Source organism: Amphibalanus amphitrite, unplaced genomic scaffold (genome assembly GCF_019059575.1).
Source record: "Amphibalanus amphitrite isolate SeventyFive unplaced genomic scaffold, NRLGWU_Aamphi_draft 000148F_arrow, whole genome shotgun sequence".
NCBI lineage: Eukaryota > Metazoa > Arthropoda > Thecostraca > Balanomorpha > Balanidae > Amphibalanus > Amphibalanus amphitrite.
In genome coordinates this window covers 731,947-747,622 of record NW_024881643.1, presented here as the reverse complement: position 1 = coordinate 747,622, position 15,676 = coordinate 731,947, and the positions used below count along the sequence as shown (strand labels likewise).

The 15,676-nt window shown below is 59.8% G+C and overlaps 1 protein-coding gene across 2 annotated transcripts in view; it reads left to right on the top strand.

Moving 5' to 3' along the window:
* Positions 1-15,676, top strand: part of LOC122382842 (rho GTPase-activating protein 39-like) — a 64,533-nt gene that overhangs the window by 12,753 nt on the left and 36,104 nt on the right. For both annotated transcript variants that reach the window (XM_043368694.1, XM_043368693.1), the window contains exons 2-3: positions 3,072-3,173; positions 12,776-12,914. In XM_043368694.1, coding sequence (XP_043224629.1) covers positions 3,073-3,173; positions 12,776-12,914 — 240 coding nt within the window. In that variant the 5' untranslated portion in view covers position 3,072. The remainder of the gene's footprint in view (positions 1-3,071; positions 3,174-12,775; positions 12,915-15,676) is intronic.

Sequence of the window (15,676 nt, the reverse complement as noted above, 5' to 3'; positions counted from 1 at the left end):
GCGCGCGACGTATGAATATCGAACAGCGGCGGCGGGGATGATGGTAGCGGCCGAACGGTGTTCCTGGCGGCTGCACAGGGACTCCACCTGTCAGAACACGGTAAAAGTGCCGTTTGTCTGATTTCGTGTGAAGCGAGACAGAAGCGGCGTTCCGTTGCTCAGTGCGGTGCCATCGAAGACTCGCTGTATCTCTCCATCACCCACTGACAGACATTGTTGTCTGAGTGAAAGGCAACGAAATAGTGGCTGCACGGCGCCGGGCCTCGGGAGGTGTTGCTTTTTCGTCCGTCCCCCGAGCACCTTTTTACGAGAGCTGCATGAAGTGCCGGTCGGCCGCATGTGACCTGGTTCCCACAGCTGCGCCAGGGGCCGCGCCACTGTGGACACCTGTCTCAGATAAACCGGTGTGCGGCTGACCGCGGTGGCCCGCCGCGCCGTCCGCTGAGGCCATCGGATACCGGATCGGTGCCGGCCGGCCGCCGCCCGGTCTAATTGGGCGGCCCGCCACGACCGCCGTTCCGCCCTGGCCATGAACGCTGTGAAGGAGATTGCTGTTGCACGCTCCTGGTTTCTCCATCACCAGCGAGGCTGGCGCCGGCGCCCGAGTCGGAGCCGTTTTACTCTGCGCCGCTCAGCTGTGCGCGGCAGGGACCCAGTCCCGTTGGTCGCCCCCCGTCACAGAGAGCACGCCGTACATCGAGAACGGCGTCGTTCGCAAACCTCTGACTCATGCGATCTAGGTGGGGCTGTATGTATGCTACAGGACGTGCTTGCTCAAATAAATATCCCCGCTCAACATAAGCATACGAACATCCGTCTTTATCTGAATGTGTAGCGTCTTGTTTTAACCCTATTAGTGGCAGGGGGGGGGGTTGTTTTTATCCACCCCTCAGGTTTTTCGGGAATATCTCCGAAACCGCTGAAGCTACGATGCTGAAATTTTCTGACTTTTCCTAAAACTAAATTGGGCACATTCCCTGAAAATTTCAAGTTCATAACTTTACCAGGGGCGGCTCCAGAGCACTGGGAATTGGGGGGTCCTATTCGTGAAGCGAGTCATTTGGGCGAAGATCACGATGCTGCACCAGTTTTACGAACAGTGAATAAAAGGTATCATGTGATAACATATACAGTTATTGTGCATCCTCTTTTGACACGTTTTTGCTATAATAGGCGGATCCAGGCGTCAAAAAGGGGGGTTATGTTTTACCTCCCAACATAGGTGCCCTGACACCGCCTATGCATTACCAATACAATTTTAGTCGTTCTCTCATAAGAAAATTATAACATAACAAGACCATTACCACCCTTTTTAGAAACAGTACCAACAAAAACCTTATTTACTATACTTTTTGTGTACCCCCAATCTCAATGATCTGTATCCGCCTATGATTTTTGAAAATGCATATTTTTAGAATCCATGTGAATTCCTGGTTCATTTTCTATCGATCGGCAAAAGTTGCGTTAAGATTGGTTCAGAAACCTGGCCGTGATAAACAGTCTAAAATGTATCTGCAATTTGCCCGTTTTTACCCCCCTCTACCCCCCCTATTGACATTTTTTAATTTTTATTTTTTAGAAATGTAGATCACGTTGAGCGAAATCGAATGCCGTTTGAATTTTGAAAATCGGCCCGTTAGATCTCGAGATATCAAGGGGGGGTCGTAAACAGCCCCCCCTGCCACTAATAGGGGGTAGCCAGGAGCCTGCCACTAATAGGGTTAATATTGATTCAGCCGTGGTACAGAGCTTTGCATGCCATGCGAAACGTTGCAAAACTCGTGTCTGCATCGTCCCTCTGGTGCTTCCTACATGTCAACCAACTTCCGTCTCCCGGCTACTCTCGTCCGTGTAACGAACCGTGCATTCGCCGTCAGCGATGTACATAATGTCGTGGGACGGTAACTCGGGCTCCCCCGCAGTGTCTGTCGTCGCGCGTAGGACGCACCGCGGCAGGGGGCGGAGGGCGGGTGTGTCTGCCGCCCATTCCGACAGACGGAGGACAGCTGTCCCGCCGGCCGCTCCCCACTGTGCGGCTGCTCGGAGCGGAGGGTAACGAGGGGTGGTCGTGGCTGGCGCTGCACGGCCGGTCCTGATTCGAGGGGCGGCCACCACTTGCCGTCACTCCCATCACTCCCTCGTTAACTCTCAGTATCCCAGCCGGCTGCACTCTGCCCCGGCCGGTCCGTCGACATGACACGGCTCGGCACGCGCGTCACCTTTGACCGCGCTCCGTGAAAGTGGCGCTGCGCCGTCGGCCCGGTGCCAACTGATGGACGCACCACGCCGCCCCGGCTGGCGTGCCGCGGGGCCGTTCTCCGGTGGCTGCTCGTAGTCAGAGTGACCGTGGCGCGGCGGCGGACCGTCAGTGTCGTTATCACCACGCCTGCAGATAGTCTGTCGGCGAGCGGGACAGACGGGCAGACGGACGGTCGTTTGAGTCGGACCACTGGGCGGCGGCAGACGGTGACAGCAGCGGCGGCGGCGGCGGTGCTGGTGGTCGTGAGGAGGGTCGTTGAGTCGCCATCTAGCCGTCTGCAGTGCAGCACACTGCCCAAATGATGTCAGCGTCGTTCAGGAGTTGTAGAGCAGCTGGCGGTCTTGTGCCATGTCGTGTTATGCCTCGCAATGGCATGGCCCGCAATGTCCGCTGTGACGCTAGCAGACTGGTAATGTCAGGCGATGAATAGGTGCTGGATGTTCTGTAAGCCCGTAAACACATGGGAATTGATTCATGTCGCCACTTGTATAGCGTAAGTTGCGCCAGCTCACGACTGCAGCAGCTGTTCGGGGCCGGCCTCACACCACGACCTGTGACCTCCGCCCTGACCTGTGCCCTCTGCTCGTACTCCGCTCTCTACTCTCTCCCTGCCCCTCTCCCCCGCTCTGCCGACGCACGTCGCTCCGTGCCGGCGACGTTACGCCTCTGTTTGCTCCGGACCGCACCATCCTCCTCTGTTTGTCGCTCGTAACGCCGCTCCTAACGTCCCTCCGCCATCGGACTAATGTGTCGCCCGCCGTCCGCCGTCCGTCCGCCCCCGGCACTAACCGTGCTCCTCTGTTTGTTTCAGGATGGAGTGGGTGGAGATCATCGAACCGCGCACGCGGGAGCACATGTACGCCAACCTGATCACGGGCGAGTGCCTGTGGGAGCCTCCTGACGGCGTGCCAGTGTGAGTACGCTGATGGGCGCGGTTTGTCGTGGCTGGGTGGGAGGGGCAGTCTAGTGAGACGGTACTGTGAGTACGCTGCCGGGATGAGGTTTGGCGTGGGTGGGGTGGGATAGGCAGTCGAGTGAGACGGTACTGGAAGTACGCTTATGGGCGCGGTTTGGTGCGGGCGGGGTGGGTGGAGCAGTCTAGTGAGACGGTACTGGGAGTAGTGACAAGTCTGGTGTGACCTGGTCCCAGTGTGAGTGCGCACGGTGGGGGTTACTCAACTGTGCCTCGGGTCCGGTCAGGCATAGCTTGCCACATAGTTATCACGAACATGTGTGCACTCCGCGGCGCGTGAAGACTGCATTGCGGTGTGCGGACTGAATGTGAATGAGGAGTGCAGGCGGGATAGAATGGCCGGTTTGTGGAATCATGGGGCAAGGTCACTGTTTTAATCAGTTATGATTTGAAGAGTAGGGAGATGAGTTGAAGCTGCCAGACATACTGAGGCTGAGCCGTGAGTGTACGATGAAATGACTGGCACAGCAACAGCACTCACTTCAGAATAACCAATTTCGGACATTGGGGCTATACGCTGGTATCCTGGGATCCACTGTCCTTGTTGCGTCCACTGCTACGGGTCGTCCGCCGCCCCTCTCCATCAGCGAAAGTATCAGCTCGTCCGGCCATCGGTCCTCGCTCGCTGCCGCGCTGTGCGACCGCAGTGAAATGGCAGCCAGCAGGTGTCGATTGGCTGGGCGGCAGCGAAAGGTGGCCGGTCGTTCGCACACGCCTCGCGCTCAGTGGTGGGTGGGAACGGCCGGCGCCGCTGCACGGTCGCCGGTCGAACTGGCCCTCGGACTTTCTCCGCGCTCGGCCGGCCGGGGTGTGGGTCGGTGCCGAGCAGCTGTCACTCAATGCTAACCAGCGCGGCGGGCGGCGGCACGGCGCGGCGGTCAGCGCAGGCCAATGCCTCGGCATGTTCAGTGGACCGGAGACCGGCACACGGCACAGAACTGGGTTAGGCAGTGGGCGAGCTGGCGGACCAGCTGCTGCGGCTGTCAGATGCCGCTCCGTCCAAACCTTCTCTCCGACAGGGCCCGGTCGGAGACGGGAGGATGATGGAATTGGCTCTCGCCTCTCAATGCGCCTCACGTCCGTGGGCGCGCCGTGCGAATGGGCGACGGACGGACGGGGCGCCGGCGGCTATTTCGGGATGAGTCGCAGGTCCGCGCGGCGGCTGGGTCTGAATGCCGGTGGAACCCGCCTGCCTGGGGTGCGGCCGGATAAAGCCGTTGACGCACCTCGGTTTGAGTCTGTGGACTGGTGACAGCGCGCCGGGTCGACGCGATGACGCTGTGCAACCGCGCCTCCCTGACCGCACCGTGTCATGGCCGGGGATCGGTAACTCGGTGATGTGATTGGTGGCTACTGCGACGTCACGGTCGAGTCACGGTGCTCGCCGCGGCGTCACGACGTGCTGCCGTTCGTGACTGGCCGCCGCAGTCTCCCCTCGCCCGCGCCCCTCGACCGCTGAGAGTGGGGGCGGCTCGCCATTCCCAACTGGTTCAAGGCTGGCGGCGACTCGGCGATGGAGTGCCGCCACCCTTCTCAGGGGCGGTCCGCGATCTGGAGCGAGCGCTGATGGTTTCCGCTGGGCGTCGATGATGAGTTACGGGGCGTGCCGGGTCCCTGTCGCGGCCACCGCCGCCGCCTGGCCTGGGGCCATCTCTAACAGATACGACGGGGTGTTCACTGTGTGACCGTGCTGCCCGAACTGGGCGCCGCCACACCTCACGCTCCACACTTTGTGTCGCATAAGCTACGCCTCGCTAAATGCGCCCCACCAACTGAGTCTCACGAACTGCGCCCCACGAACTATGCCCCACTAACAACGTTTCACGCGAGGCACCCCATACGGTCCCTGAGGACGCATTTCACCCTGTTCGTGCCCTGCGCTCCCTATTGCCACCCACACGTCATGTCGAGCGACGCGGTCGTTGACACTATCGGCCGGACCCGCCGGCGAAACGTACTATCGGGGGGACTGGAGTGATATTAGAGGACATGGGAAAGATAGGGGGTGGCTAAAGTGGGTCAGGTGAGCCCCAGGTTTATTCAGGATTAGTTGCGTTAATGTTGAGAAGATAGGTGATCGACGTGTCATATGATGTCATGTTATTTATGTTATATGAATTGGTATGATTCATGCCCATGGGCATGGAAGCTAGCTGATTTGATATTGGCTGGCCCTGGCCTTAGTCACGTTCGGTGACAGATACGATCATCAATGATCACTCAGCTGCAGTTGATAGTATTCGAGCATTCATTAGCTAGGGCGTCTGGCTCGGCAAATTTTAGCATAGAGCTCGAACAATCGCACTGAGCACCACTTAATTAGATCATTGGCTCCACAGAACGTATCCTTTGTCGGGCTCAGAACTCTGGACTAAACCGGATGATGAATTATTCCGGGCTGAACCGTCAGCTTCCGATAATCGATTGATTGTGCCGTCTCGCGCCGTGCCGTCCCATGCTGAAGCTCATATTGTGCTGTGCCGTGTGGCTGTCTCGCTGTGACCGCCCCGAGCCCCGGCAGACGGGCTGGCGCGGTTCGACCGGGGCGACGCGATGATATCATGGTCCCGCATGTGTGTATATGTGTTGTGTCAATGGCGGCCGGTTCGGCGAAGGGTACGATCCGGCCCCCGTCCGCCCACGCTGCCTGAGTACGTCATCGGGTTCCGCTGGTCTGGGCAGGAGATCCTGCGGAGATGTGACGCAGAGAGGCCTCTGGTCCCACGGAGGCTCACGTGGGACGGGTGAAAGAAACTGCAGCTGACCCGGACACGGGGACCGAAAGGAGGCATTTGGAGACCAATAGCCTGCCTGAGCTCATGCTTGTTTTATCATTTCGTGTGTTTGGTATAAGCGGGGTTGAGCAAAAGGGATATGACGTTTGCGGGATGCCTTTCTGGCTCCACTTCTGTGCTTCATATGTGTGAGCTGAAGTGGCTGTGATGGACTTGTGCTTGTGATGGACTTGTGACTTATCACAATTTTATTATCTTTGAAAATTTGACAGCCGATCACATCACTCACATGTGCCTTTTTCTGCTGAGTCGGCGCATATACTCTCTTCTCGACCAGTCCCAGTTCTCGCCTCGTCCGCAGTGCGGCCCGACCGTCTGATCCGAGAACAGATAGCTCGGCGGCTCGTCTTCCCGGGTCCGTGGGAACGGGTCCTTTCACGCTGCAGGTGGTACGAACAGCAGCGGCCCGGGACACCGGCCGGGTCCCCTGGCCAGCGGGTGTCGCCGTGTCCGCGATCCCGGGACTGGGAATGACCCGCTGTGCTGTTTACTTTTCACTCGTCCATTGTCCTCTGTCCACGTCGTGTTGTGCTTGAAAATCGGAGTTTGCGAGCAGCTCTCATTTGAAGTATCTATTTCCGATTTGTTGAGAGATACTGAGTATATCCCTTGAGTGCTGTTTGAGGTGTAAGTTGCAAGCTCAGCTGACCTAGGAAAGCTGTCGTACGGGACCGGCGTGATGGAAAGATAAATTTCGATTGCCACACTTTGGGCTGTAGCTGCTGTGAAAATATTCTCGAAGTTGATCTACTGCGTGTGTATTACAGTGCAATGCCAGTCCGCCACTGCATGGTCCACTGTTAGTCCATATACGGTTCACTGGGGTCTACTGCTGGTCCACTGGTCCACTGTAAGTCCATATACGGTTCGCTGGGGTCTACGCTGGTCCACTGGTCCACTGCCGGCTCGCTGACGTATGCTAGTTGCCGGTTCGCTGCCGTTCTCTCTTGTCTTCCGGTTCCGGTTGGCTGACGTCGGCGCAGCGGAGCTTACAGTGCCTGTCGTGTCTGTCGGTCCGATCTGGCAGTCGCTCGTCACCGGTCAAATCCACGGCAGGCATCGCTTTGTCATCGCTTTCGCCGGAATTCTCATCGTCTAATGCAATCCGTGCCGGGCTGTGATCGAGGCCAATTTTAGCAGAGCTGTCGGTGAAGTTTTCGAGTGGCGTGATAAAGCCATATGGCGGTCCGATGGATACTGAGAGCTCCTTGGTCTGAACCGTGCTCTGAGCCTCGAATGAACCATGCTCTCGGCGGTGTTCTGTCGTGCTCTGAACCGTGTTCTGTCGTGGCCGGCTGGCGTGACGCCCCGCCGTATTCGGATGTCGTGCCGCGGCGCCGTCTCGTGAAGTTCGTACTACGACTGCGACCCGACGGTGACCCGGCAGCCACATTTCACGGGCGCTGTCACCCACAACTCAGCGGCACACCCAGCGCGCGCGTCGCCGCGACCCGGGCCGCGGCACGAGTCGACCCACTCGGCTGATTACGCTCGACCTGGCCCGCCCCCCGCGTCTGCCGTCGACCGATTCAGGAGGCCGGGTCACGCCAGGCCAGGCTGACCTTCACAGAGTGTGGGGCGACTTCTGACCCCCAGCGAGCGCCGGTACCGGTGCAGAGTTTCTGCTGTTATGCGGCTCTGCCGAAGATTTCCAGGGCAGTTGCGTCTTGCCAAGCCACGTAGATGATGATGATAATGATGATGTGGGGTAATGGGAGACATCTGTGGGTGATAAATGTCGTCTTGGCCGCGGGCGCGAGCCTTATCACTGGGTCAGCGTCGCTCCAGAGGATGGTCCAGAGCAGCTCCGACTACGTTTGAGCGCTATCCGAGGCGCGATATCGCCGAGATGTGTCGGCACAAAACTGACATCAGCGTTTTATGCGACACCCGGCCCGCGCTGCCCGAGGTATCGAGCTCGGTTATTACCCTGGCCATCTACCCCGGTCATCGGTCTGACCAGACGGGCGCAGCTGCGTCGTGAACGACGGAAGCGCCGCCGTCGGCGGGGCTGTGGCCGATCGCCCCCGATGGCGGCCGGTTAACGAGGCATCGGCACGCCCATCAGTCATCGACCGGGCGATGGCAGCGGGCCGATATGCGGCCGGTCCCCCTCCCCCTCCCCTCCCCGCCCGGCCACGCACAGGGCGGGGCTGTGCGTGGGAGGGGCGGCGAGCGAGGCGGTGGCGGTGGCAGCGGTGGGTCGAGCTGCGGCCCCACCGTGTCCGACAGCGCTGGCAGCGGTGGGTCGAGCTGTAGCCTCGACCGTGCCCGGTGACTAACGCCGCCGGCACTGACCTCAGCGGCGACAGCTCGTCATGATCGGCCGCCGCAGCTCCCAGCTCAGCTCACCAAACTCATACAGCTCAGCGGCCGCCCGTCGGATATTGACACCAGCTACGTGATACCGCACACCTGATACCGACCCGGCACACCGGCCTGTCGCCAGCGTGTCGTGTGGCGCCGCGCCGGCGTCCACCCAGCGGCTGTCTGACGCCGTCACGTCACGGTGTAACGCTCTGTGACGCGAAGGTGACGCGGTGACGATTGAGCGTAGGCACGCCGGAAAGCGGAGGTGACGCTGCGATGTACCAGAGATGATATTTGCCGGCGTATTTTTGACACTTCGTTTGGCAGCTGGTGACACCGCTGCCTGCTACAGTGGAGGGCTGTCCTGTCACTCATGTGGAAACTGAATGAATGACTCCCACTGTTCTAGTGTTCTAGTCTTAGCTTGTCTAAGACTGTGAAGTCCTGGTATGACGTCTCCTCTGCTCTGTGTTATTTTGGGGGTCGCACGCCGAACTTAGCTAATGCTTTGCTCCCATTTGCCATCTGGAAGTCGACAATCATATCAAGTGCTCCTGTCTCCCTCGCGCGGGTCCCCCAGCCCTGCTGCCTAACCGCCGGTGGTCAGTCCGGCTATTGTCGCTGGCCCCACCGCGTCGGTCGTTTCGTCCCTCGGCCGCCGGTCGTCTCTCTCTGCGGCCGTCCCCAGCGTGCCGTGTTTCATTGTTTCAGCCGGGCGGTGGTCGTGTTGGGTCTGGGGCGGGGCGGCGGCCGGCGGATCACAGGCCTGATTCATAGTCGGCCCGCCACTCGGTATCTGGCGGAGAGGCAGCTCGACCGCCGCCGCTGAACGCCCGTATATCTCCGGGCGTCGTGCGCCCGCCGGCGGCCGGCGGCGTCTCTGGCGCACCCCCGCGTCGGCTCTGACGCAGCGCTGCGTGTGTGACGCGGCTGGCGCGGCGCCCGACGTGTCGCCTGATTCATAATCGACTCCGCCGACGCGACCGACGCGCGGCGGACGCACGCAGCGGCGGCGGCGGCGGCGCCGTTTGTTTGTGAAGCGGCCGCGGACGTTGACCGGGATGGGTTGAGTGACGGTGTCGCCGCCCCCGGACCGGGTGGGCCCGCTGACAGACGGATAGACGGACAGACGGACGGGCTGGCTGCGGTGATGGGTTGCTGCCACACCGGCGCCGTGCTCTGCTGTCTGTCTCTGCTGACACGGTGTGAGGAGGAAGAACGGATGGGCGGGTTTGAGTACTGTTATCATAAGAGGAGCGGTTGGTTGTGGTCACTGACCACTGGTCAGTGATCGCCGATGGCTGATAGTGGTCGGCTACAGCCGTTAGTTGCGGTCAGCGATGAGTAAAACAGCGTTCGGCAGCGTTCCGCGGACTCTCACCCCGTGCCGACCGGCCGAGTCCTGACCTGCGGATCAGAGAGCGCCCCTGACACGGCGCTCCTATGTGTGCTCTGTTTACATTGAGCGGCCCCAGGGCGGCGGTGCTAACGGCGGGCTGACCTCGCCTGGTGGTGAGAGGTGCCACTCCAGCGCCGAGCCGAGTCGCGTGACCGGGGAACCGACCAGACCACACCGGCTGAGAGGACCATTGTGGCCGCCACTCAGCCGAACCGCCGCTGAATGCGACCGGACACGTAATGCCACCATTATTCCCCTGCCGCCGCCGCCGATGGGGGAGGGGATCGCTGGCGCCGTCGGTAGCGACAGAGCGGCGCCGCCGGCGTAAACGTCGCGCCGTCGTTTGTTTGGCCGCGCGGCGCCGTGTGTGTGTGCGCGCCGGCTCCTGGGGCACGCGCCGCGCCGCGCACCAGTTCAGGTGCGACGCGACGTCCTGCGTGACCGGTCGCCTCCGCCGGCGCGCGACAGTCGCCTGACGCCTCCATTGTGGGACGACGCGCGGCGCTGATTGAGAGGCGCCGTCGTGAAGAGGCGCCCGGCGCTCGATCAGACCGCATTGACGCCGCCCGGACGCGGGGCACGGCGCGACATGTGGTTCGCCACGCTAGGCCGTCGCAGGTGAGTGTCCCGTTAGGTCTCTGCGAGGCAGGCAGCGCCGCTCGGCGTCAATGCGACAGTCATCCGGCCTCTGTTGTACCCCACCGTCTGTTGCTGTGACGGCGTGGTCACAGCTGTCGGCTTCTGCGTCCGTGGGCCGTCTGTCCGTCCGTCTGTCGGTCTGTCTGTCCGTCCACCGTCTGCTGGAGAAATTGGCCGCGCCGCGCGGTCGGCTGTGACGGCGTGACGCGACTACGACCCGGTACCGGTGTGACGATCATAGGTGCCGAGTACCGACCGTGCCGCTCTGGTGTGATAACCGACGTCGGCCGCTCCTCCATTGATCTCCCCCGTCCTCCGCCACCCTTCCGCTGTGCCCGCCCCGCCCCTCCCGCCCTCCTCCCCGGGCACGCAGCCGTCCCAGCCAGTATGGCCGCGCGCGGTATGCCATTATGGTGGTATTAGGGCGTCTGTATCCCCTCCCGCCTTTCTCTGCCTGTCAGCGGCGGCCCTCCCGCCTCCTTTCTTCGCCGTCGCCGCCCGCTTGTGCACTTCTCTTCCATCTACTGCCGTGTCTCCGTCCCTGTTTTCGTGTTTTTGTCTCCTTTCAGCTCTTTTCCATCATTGCCACCTCCTCCCTCCTTCGTCTGCTCTCCTTCTCTCTCCCTCCCTCCCTCTTTCTTTCCTCTGTTCCTTCTCTTCAGCACGTCATGCCCATGTCGAAGCGCCCCGAAAAGCGAGAGAGAAACAATAAATCTCCTCTCTTCTAATTTTCATACTCTCTCTCTCCCTCTCTATCTATCTCTCTCTCTCTCTCCCTTCCATTTCCTCACACCTCCCCTGTGCTCCGGACGGCCGCTGATCGTCGCCCACACACATCGCCGCCTCTATTTGTGTCCCCGGCCGCGCCGCAGAGGTGCTCTGTTTGTTCAGGTAAAACGCACGGCCCGGGATGCCGCCGGCGCCGCGCCGCCTGTCGTCTCCGGACATTGTTCATCTGTCACACTCGTCGCCGATTCACGCCAAACTCACACTCACTGAGGTGACTCACACGGCGTCACTGCCGGTCACCTTTGCGGTGATCCGGCGTAAACCGGGTGTTATGTCACGAGCTGGTGATATCACGCTCGTCTTTTCCTGCTGACGGCGCTGATTGTGCCTCTTCCCGACTGGCTTTCTCTATTGCTCTCACTCTGCCGGCCCCATGCGGCGGTGAGCTGCTAACAAGCTCTAAATCGGCTTTCGGCAATCCAGTTTCAGTCGGCTGTGTTGTCGGTGAGGCTGTAGACTACTTTCCACCTTGTCCGACGACCCGCACCAGTCACGGCCCGGCGTGACTGCTTTCCGAGCCGCCGAGTGGCTATCAAAGGCGGTCGGTTTTTATGACACCATCTGAGCAGCTTGTCCCGGGGATCCGCTCTGAGCCGCGCCTCGGCGCCGCCGGAAGTCGGATGACCTCTGATGAGACTCTGATTGCCCGCTCCCTCGGCGTCGCTCCGGCTCGGTCGGCGGACGATGATATATGGCGATACGTCCGGGCCGGGTCGGCTGTCGCCATCGGCCGACCGGTTCTGGTGTGCTAATCGGTCGACAAACGCTGTCCGCGAGTCGACAACCTCCTGATCATGTCCGATGGTTGGTCGGATCGCCGGCCGATCCGTGATATGTCCGATGGTATATCGCAAGCTCCGGTCCATCGGTAATAAATCCGATAGAAACTCAGAGCGCCGTGCCGTGCTAGTTGGTGTTAGAGGTGGCAAAAGATGAAAATTTTGAGAACCAGACTCGAACCAGACCCGGCTGGACATTTCTGGCACCAGTCGGACCCGGTCTTAGTTGGAATGGAATCGGAACCAGTTGGACCCGTTCCCCAAAAGTCAATTAATACAAACTACTTGTAGGTATCATTGGTTGCATCATGTAAAACAGCCTATTTCTCACTGGGAATACTCATGAGCTACTTCGTGCAAAGAAACATTCACTTCATATTTTGCTATGTGTAGTGTGCAAGATGTATAGTTTATGGTAGGACCCGGTTGGACCCGTCAGAAAATTTCCAGGAACCGGTCTGGACCCATATGGGTCCAGACTGGTTCTTTGGACCGGGTCCCCGGGTCCACATTTTGCCACCTCTAGTTGGTGTACGCCCGGGTGCAGGGGTGGTGTGTGCCGATGGTATCTGTAACTGAGCATGTTGCCCGATACGGCCCACCCGACTGACAGCCTCGACTGGTCTGCAGCAGTAATAACTGGATATGGGTTTGGAATGTGAGCATTGACGGTGGCTGTATTTACTAGTCGCTGGTCATGAGTTGGCAGAGCATTGGGTGTTTTTGAATGATAAACTTTTTTAAATTATAAAATGAATAATGAATAAAGCCTATCCATTGGTTAACTGATCGCTGATTTCTCTGACTGACATGTGCGATATTCTTTTTCAGGAAGCGGACCAGTGACAACCAGTGGTGGGAGCTGCTGGACCAGAACACATCACGCTTCTACTACTACAACGCCGCCAGCCAGAAGACGGTGTGGCACAAGCCGACCAACTGCGATATCATCCCGCTGGCCAAACTGCAGGTGAGTCTGTCTCCACGTCTGACGACCGGGGAGCGTGGGCGACCGCTGCTCGGCCCCCGCCTGCGGTCAGCGCCCAGGGAGTCGTCAGTGTCGGCCGGTAATGATCTCAGGATGAACTAATGCTGATTGGGAATCGGTAGCCGATGATGATAGTCTCGGGGTGGTGCCCTGACACATCTGGTAGCGGAGGAGCTGTGGTTAGTCACTGAGTCTCCTCCGGATCAGGTCACATTCGTCTTTGGGCCATAATGGGTGCGCTCCCCAGTTTCGGAGAGTGCGGCAGGAAATCATTAGACCGGATCGCCGCCTCCGCGTGGATAGGAGTACCAATTAGGGCGCAATCTCATGCCCGGCAGAGCCGTGGTGCTCTTTATTGCACGTCTTCGCCTATCCACTGCGCTATTCCAGGCACTGGGCGGGCGCGGCTTCAGTGTGGCCTGCGTCAGACATTAGCCACGCTCACTGAGCATAACCCGACATGACCAATTACGAAACCACCAGCCGTGGCACAGCTCAGTGGACATTCCCATACACACAGCCGCTGGGCCGTGTCGGACCTTGTAGATACAGCCGCAGTCGCAGCAGCGGCCGTGAAGGTGCAGATAGTAGATTATCGATCCATGTGCTGGCGAGGTAACCTATTTTATGCAAGAAGACAGCAACAGATGGCGAATTTATATACTCTCCCTGGACTGACTTTAGTTGCAAACCTGAAAGAACATGAGGTTGTCTTGTATTGACACGATGCAACCTCACCAGTCGGTTACCTACTCAAAGCTTCTCAGAGATGCACCAAGCCGTGAACAAATGTGTAGTCGGCTGTCGAAACAGGCCGAAATCGAACTCCTACCCTCCGTCTTTGTTTGTGTTACCTAGATAGCACACAAGTGCGCGGCGCAAAACCACACAGATCCGCTATCAGCGGGCGCGGTCTCTCAGTCTATCTGCGCTCCATGTGAGCGACTCTGAGCGGCTCCGTGGGCGGCAGCGGTGCCATCAGCAGCGGAAATGAGATGTCTTCATCACCGTCCCCAGTGTCACACCGGTGGGAAGGTCAGCGGCGCGACCCCACTCGTCAAGGCACTGCGGCGCCGCGATGGAGTCGTTCATTGCCAACCCTCCCCATGGCACTTGACCCAGCGGCGCCAAGGCTGCGGCCATTGAAGCCGTGAAGAGCGGTGTCGACAATGAGCGAAATCGCCCAGTTAGCCCGAATGGCGGGGATGGTTTCGGGAGAGCAGAGGAGAGATGAGCGTTCGGGAGAGCTGAGAGGAACTCGAGGCATGTGAGGAGCTTCGAGAAGTTGGTGAGGAGTAATTACACTTTTGTGATAGGAAATTAGGGATTGAGATTAGAAGCGCTTTCGGTCCCACCATCGCTTCGACAAGTCATTAAACTTTGTGGCAGGCACCGGCTTCGTGTCACTATCTTGGCATTTAATTTACTCTGCCAGCTTTCTAAATGTTATCTTTTATCTGCAGAGCTGTTGCTGACAGGCAAGTGACTAAGCTTCTCAGATAAGAGTGTTCGATGTTTTTCACCAAAACGCCGAGAAATGTTAATCGCTGCAAGCAACATGTCTGACAAGCTAACACATATGAAGTACTTTTCATATTGAGATGACAGTTTCTCGGTGCGCGCCCGTATCACATGTCAGATCCCTGGAAGTGCACATGTGTGCGGCGGAAACGACATAACTCTGCCTCTAAAGATAGCGCCGGCCGTCGGCCACATACTCCTCCTCATACTTCTCCCTCCGGTCGCGCCCGTCAGTTCACGGAACGCCAGTGGGTGTGAGACGCAGTAGAGCCGGGTGGCGTCTCTGCTCAGGGACAAACCTGGAGCGCGGACACCTGCTCTCGCGGAGGTGCGAGCCCTGGGCCGGCCCGGCCGCTGACAGCGGCACCAGGCTGTCTGGCGAGCCGACTCACCGCTCTGTCCGGCAGAGGAGGCGAGCCGCCGGCCGGCCGCGCTGCATTAGTGTCGTGCCGCCGGTGAGACACGGGTCGCATGCTGAACAGCCTCCCTAGTCCCCACTGCCTCGGCCGCTACTCGGATGACTCTCGGACGTTGCCATGCGGGCGGACCGTGGCGATCGGCGGCCATACGCCTCGTCCGGCGCTGCCCGGCCGTCGGCTGTGTATGCATGCATGCATGTGTTGCACGCTCGGTCAGCGGCGCGGAGGCGTTCTGAGAGCGTTTCGGGGTTGTGCAGAGACCGCGCCACTCCGCGCTGAATGCTGATGCTCGGTGGAATAAGCGCGTGGGCGCAGCCGTAGAACGCTGGAGCTGAGCGCAGCTGCCGTGCAGCGGGGAGTCGGGCTGACTGTGTGTTTAGCGTGATCTTTTTGAGCGGGCTAGATAGGCTGGCTGGCTTTGCAAAGCCCTTTATGCGGTCGTTTGTTTGTAAAAGGCTGTGTGGCTCAGTCCCAGCATACAGATGGTGACGCGGGGCGGGTGTCTCTGTTCAGGTGCGGGGACCGAGGGCGGCCGGCGCCGGGTCGATGCCAGTGCGACTGCGGCCGCGCTCAGCGTTTGCCGAATGTCGAGTGCTGACGGCTGACTTCTGGGCGCCGTTCGCCTCCCTGCTGACTGTGACGGCCTCTGAGAAGTCGACTCGCGCCCGGCCGCTCGGCTGCTGAGGCGGGCTCGCTGACGGAGTGCTCGTCCGTCTCCGGCCGGGAGGAGCGGGCCGCCGAGCCGCGACACTCCGCCGCCGCCGCCCCGCGCGCCCGGCACGCAGTCCGCCCGAAATACCTCCC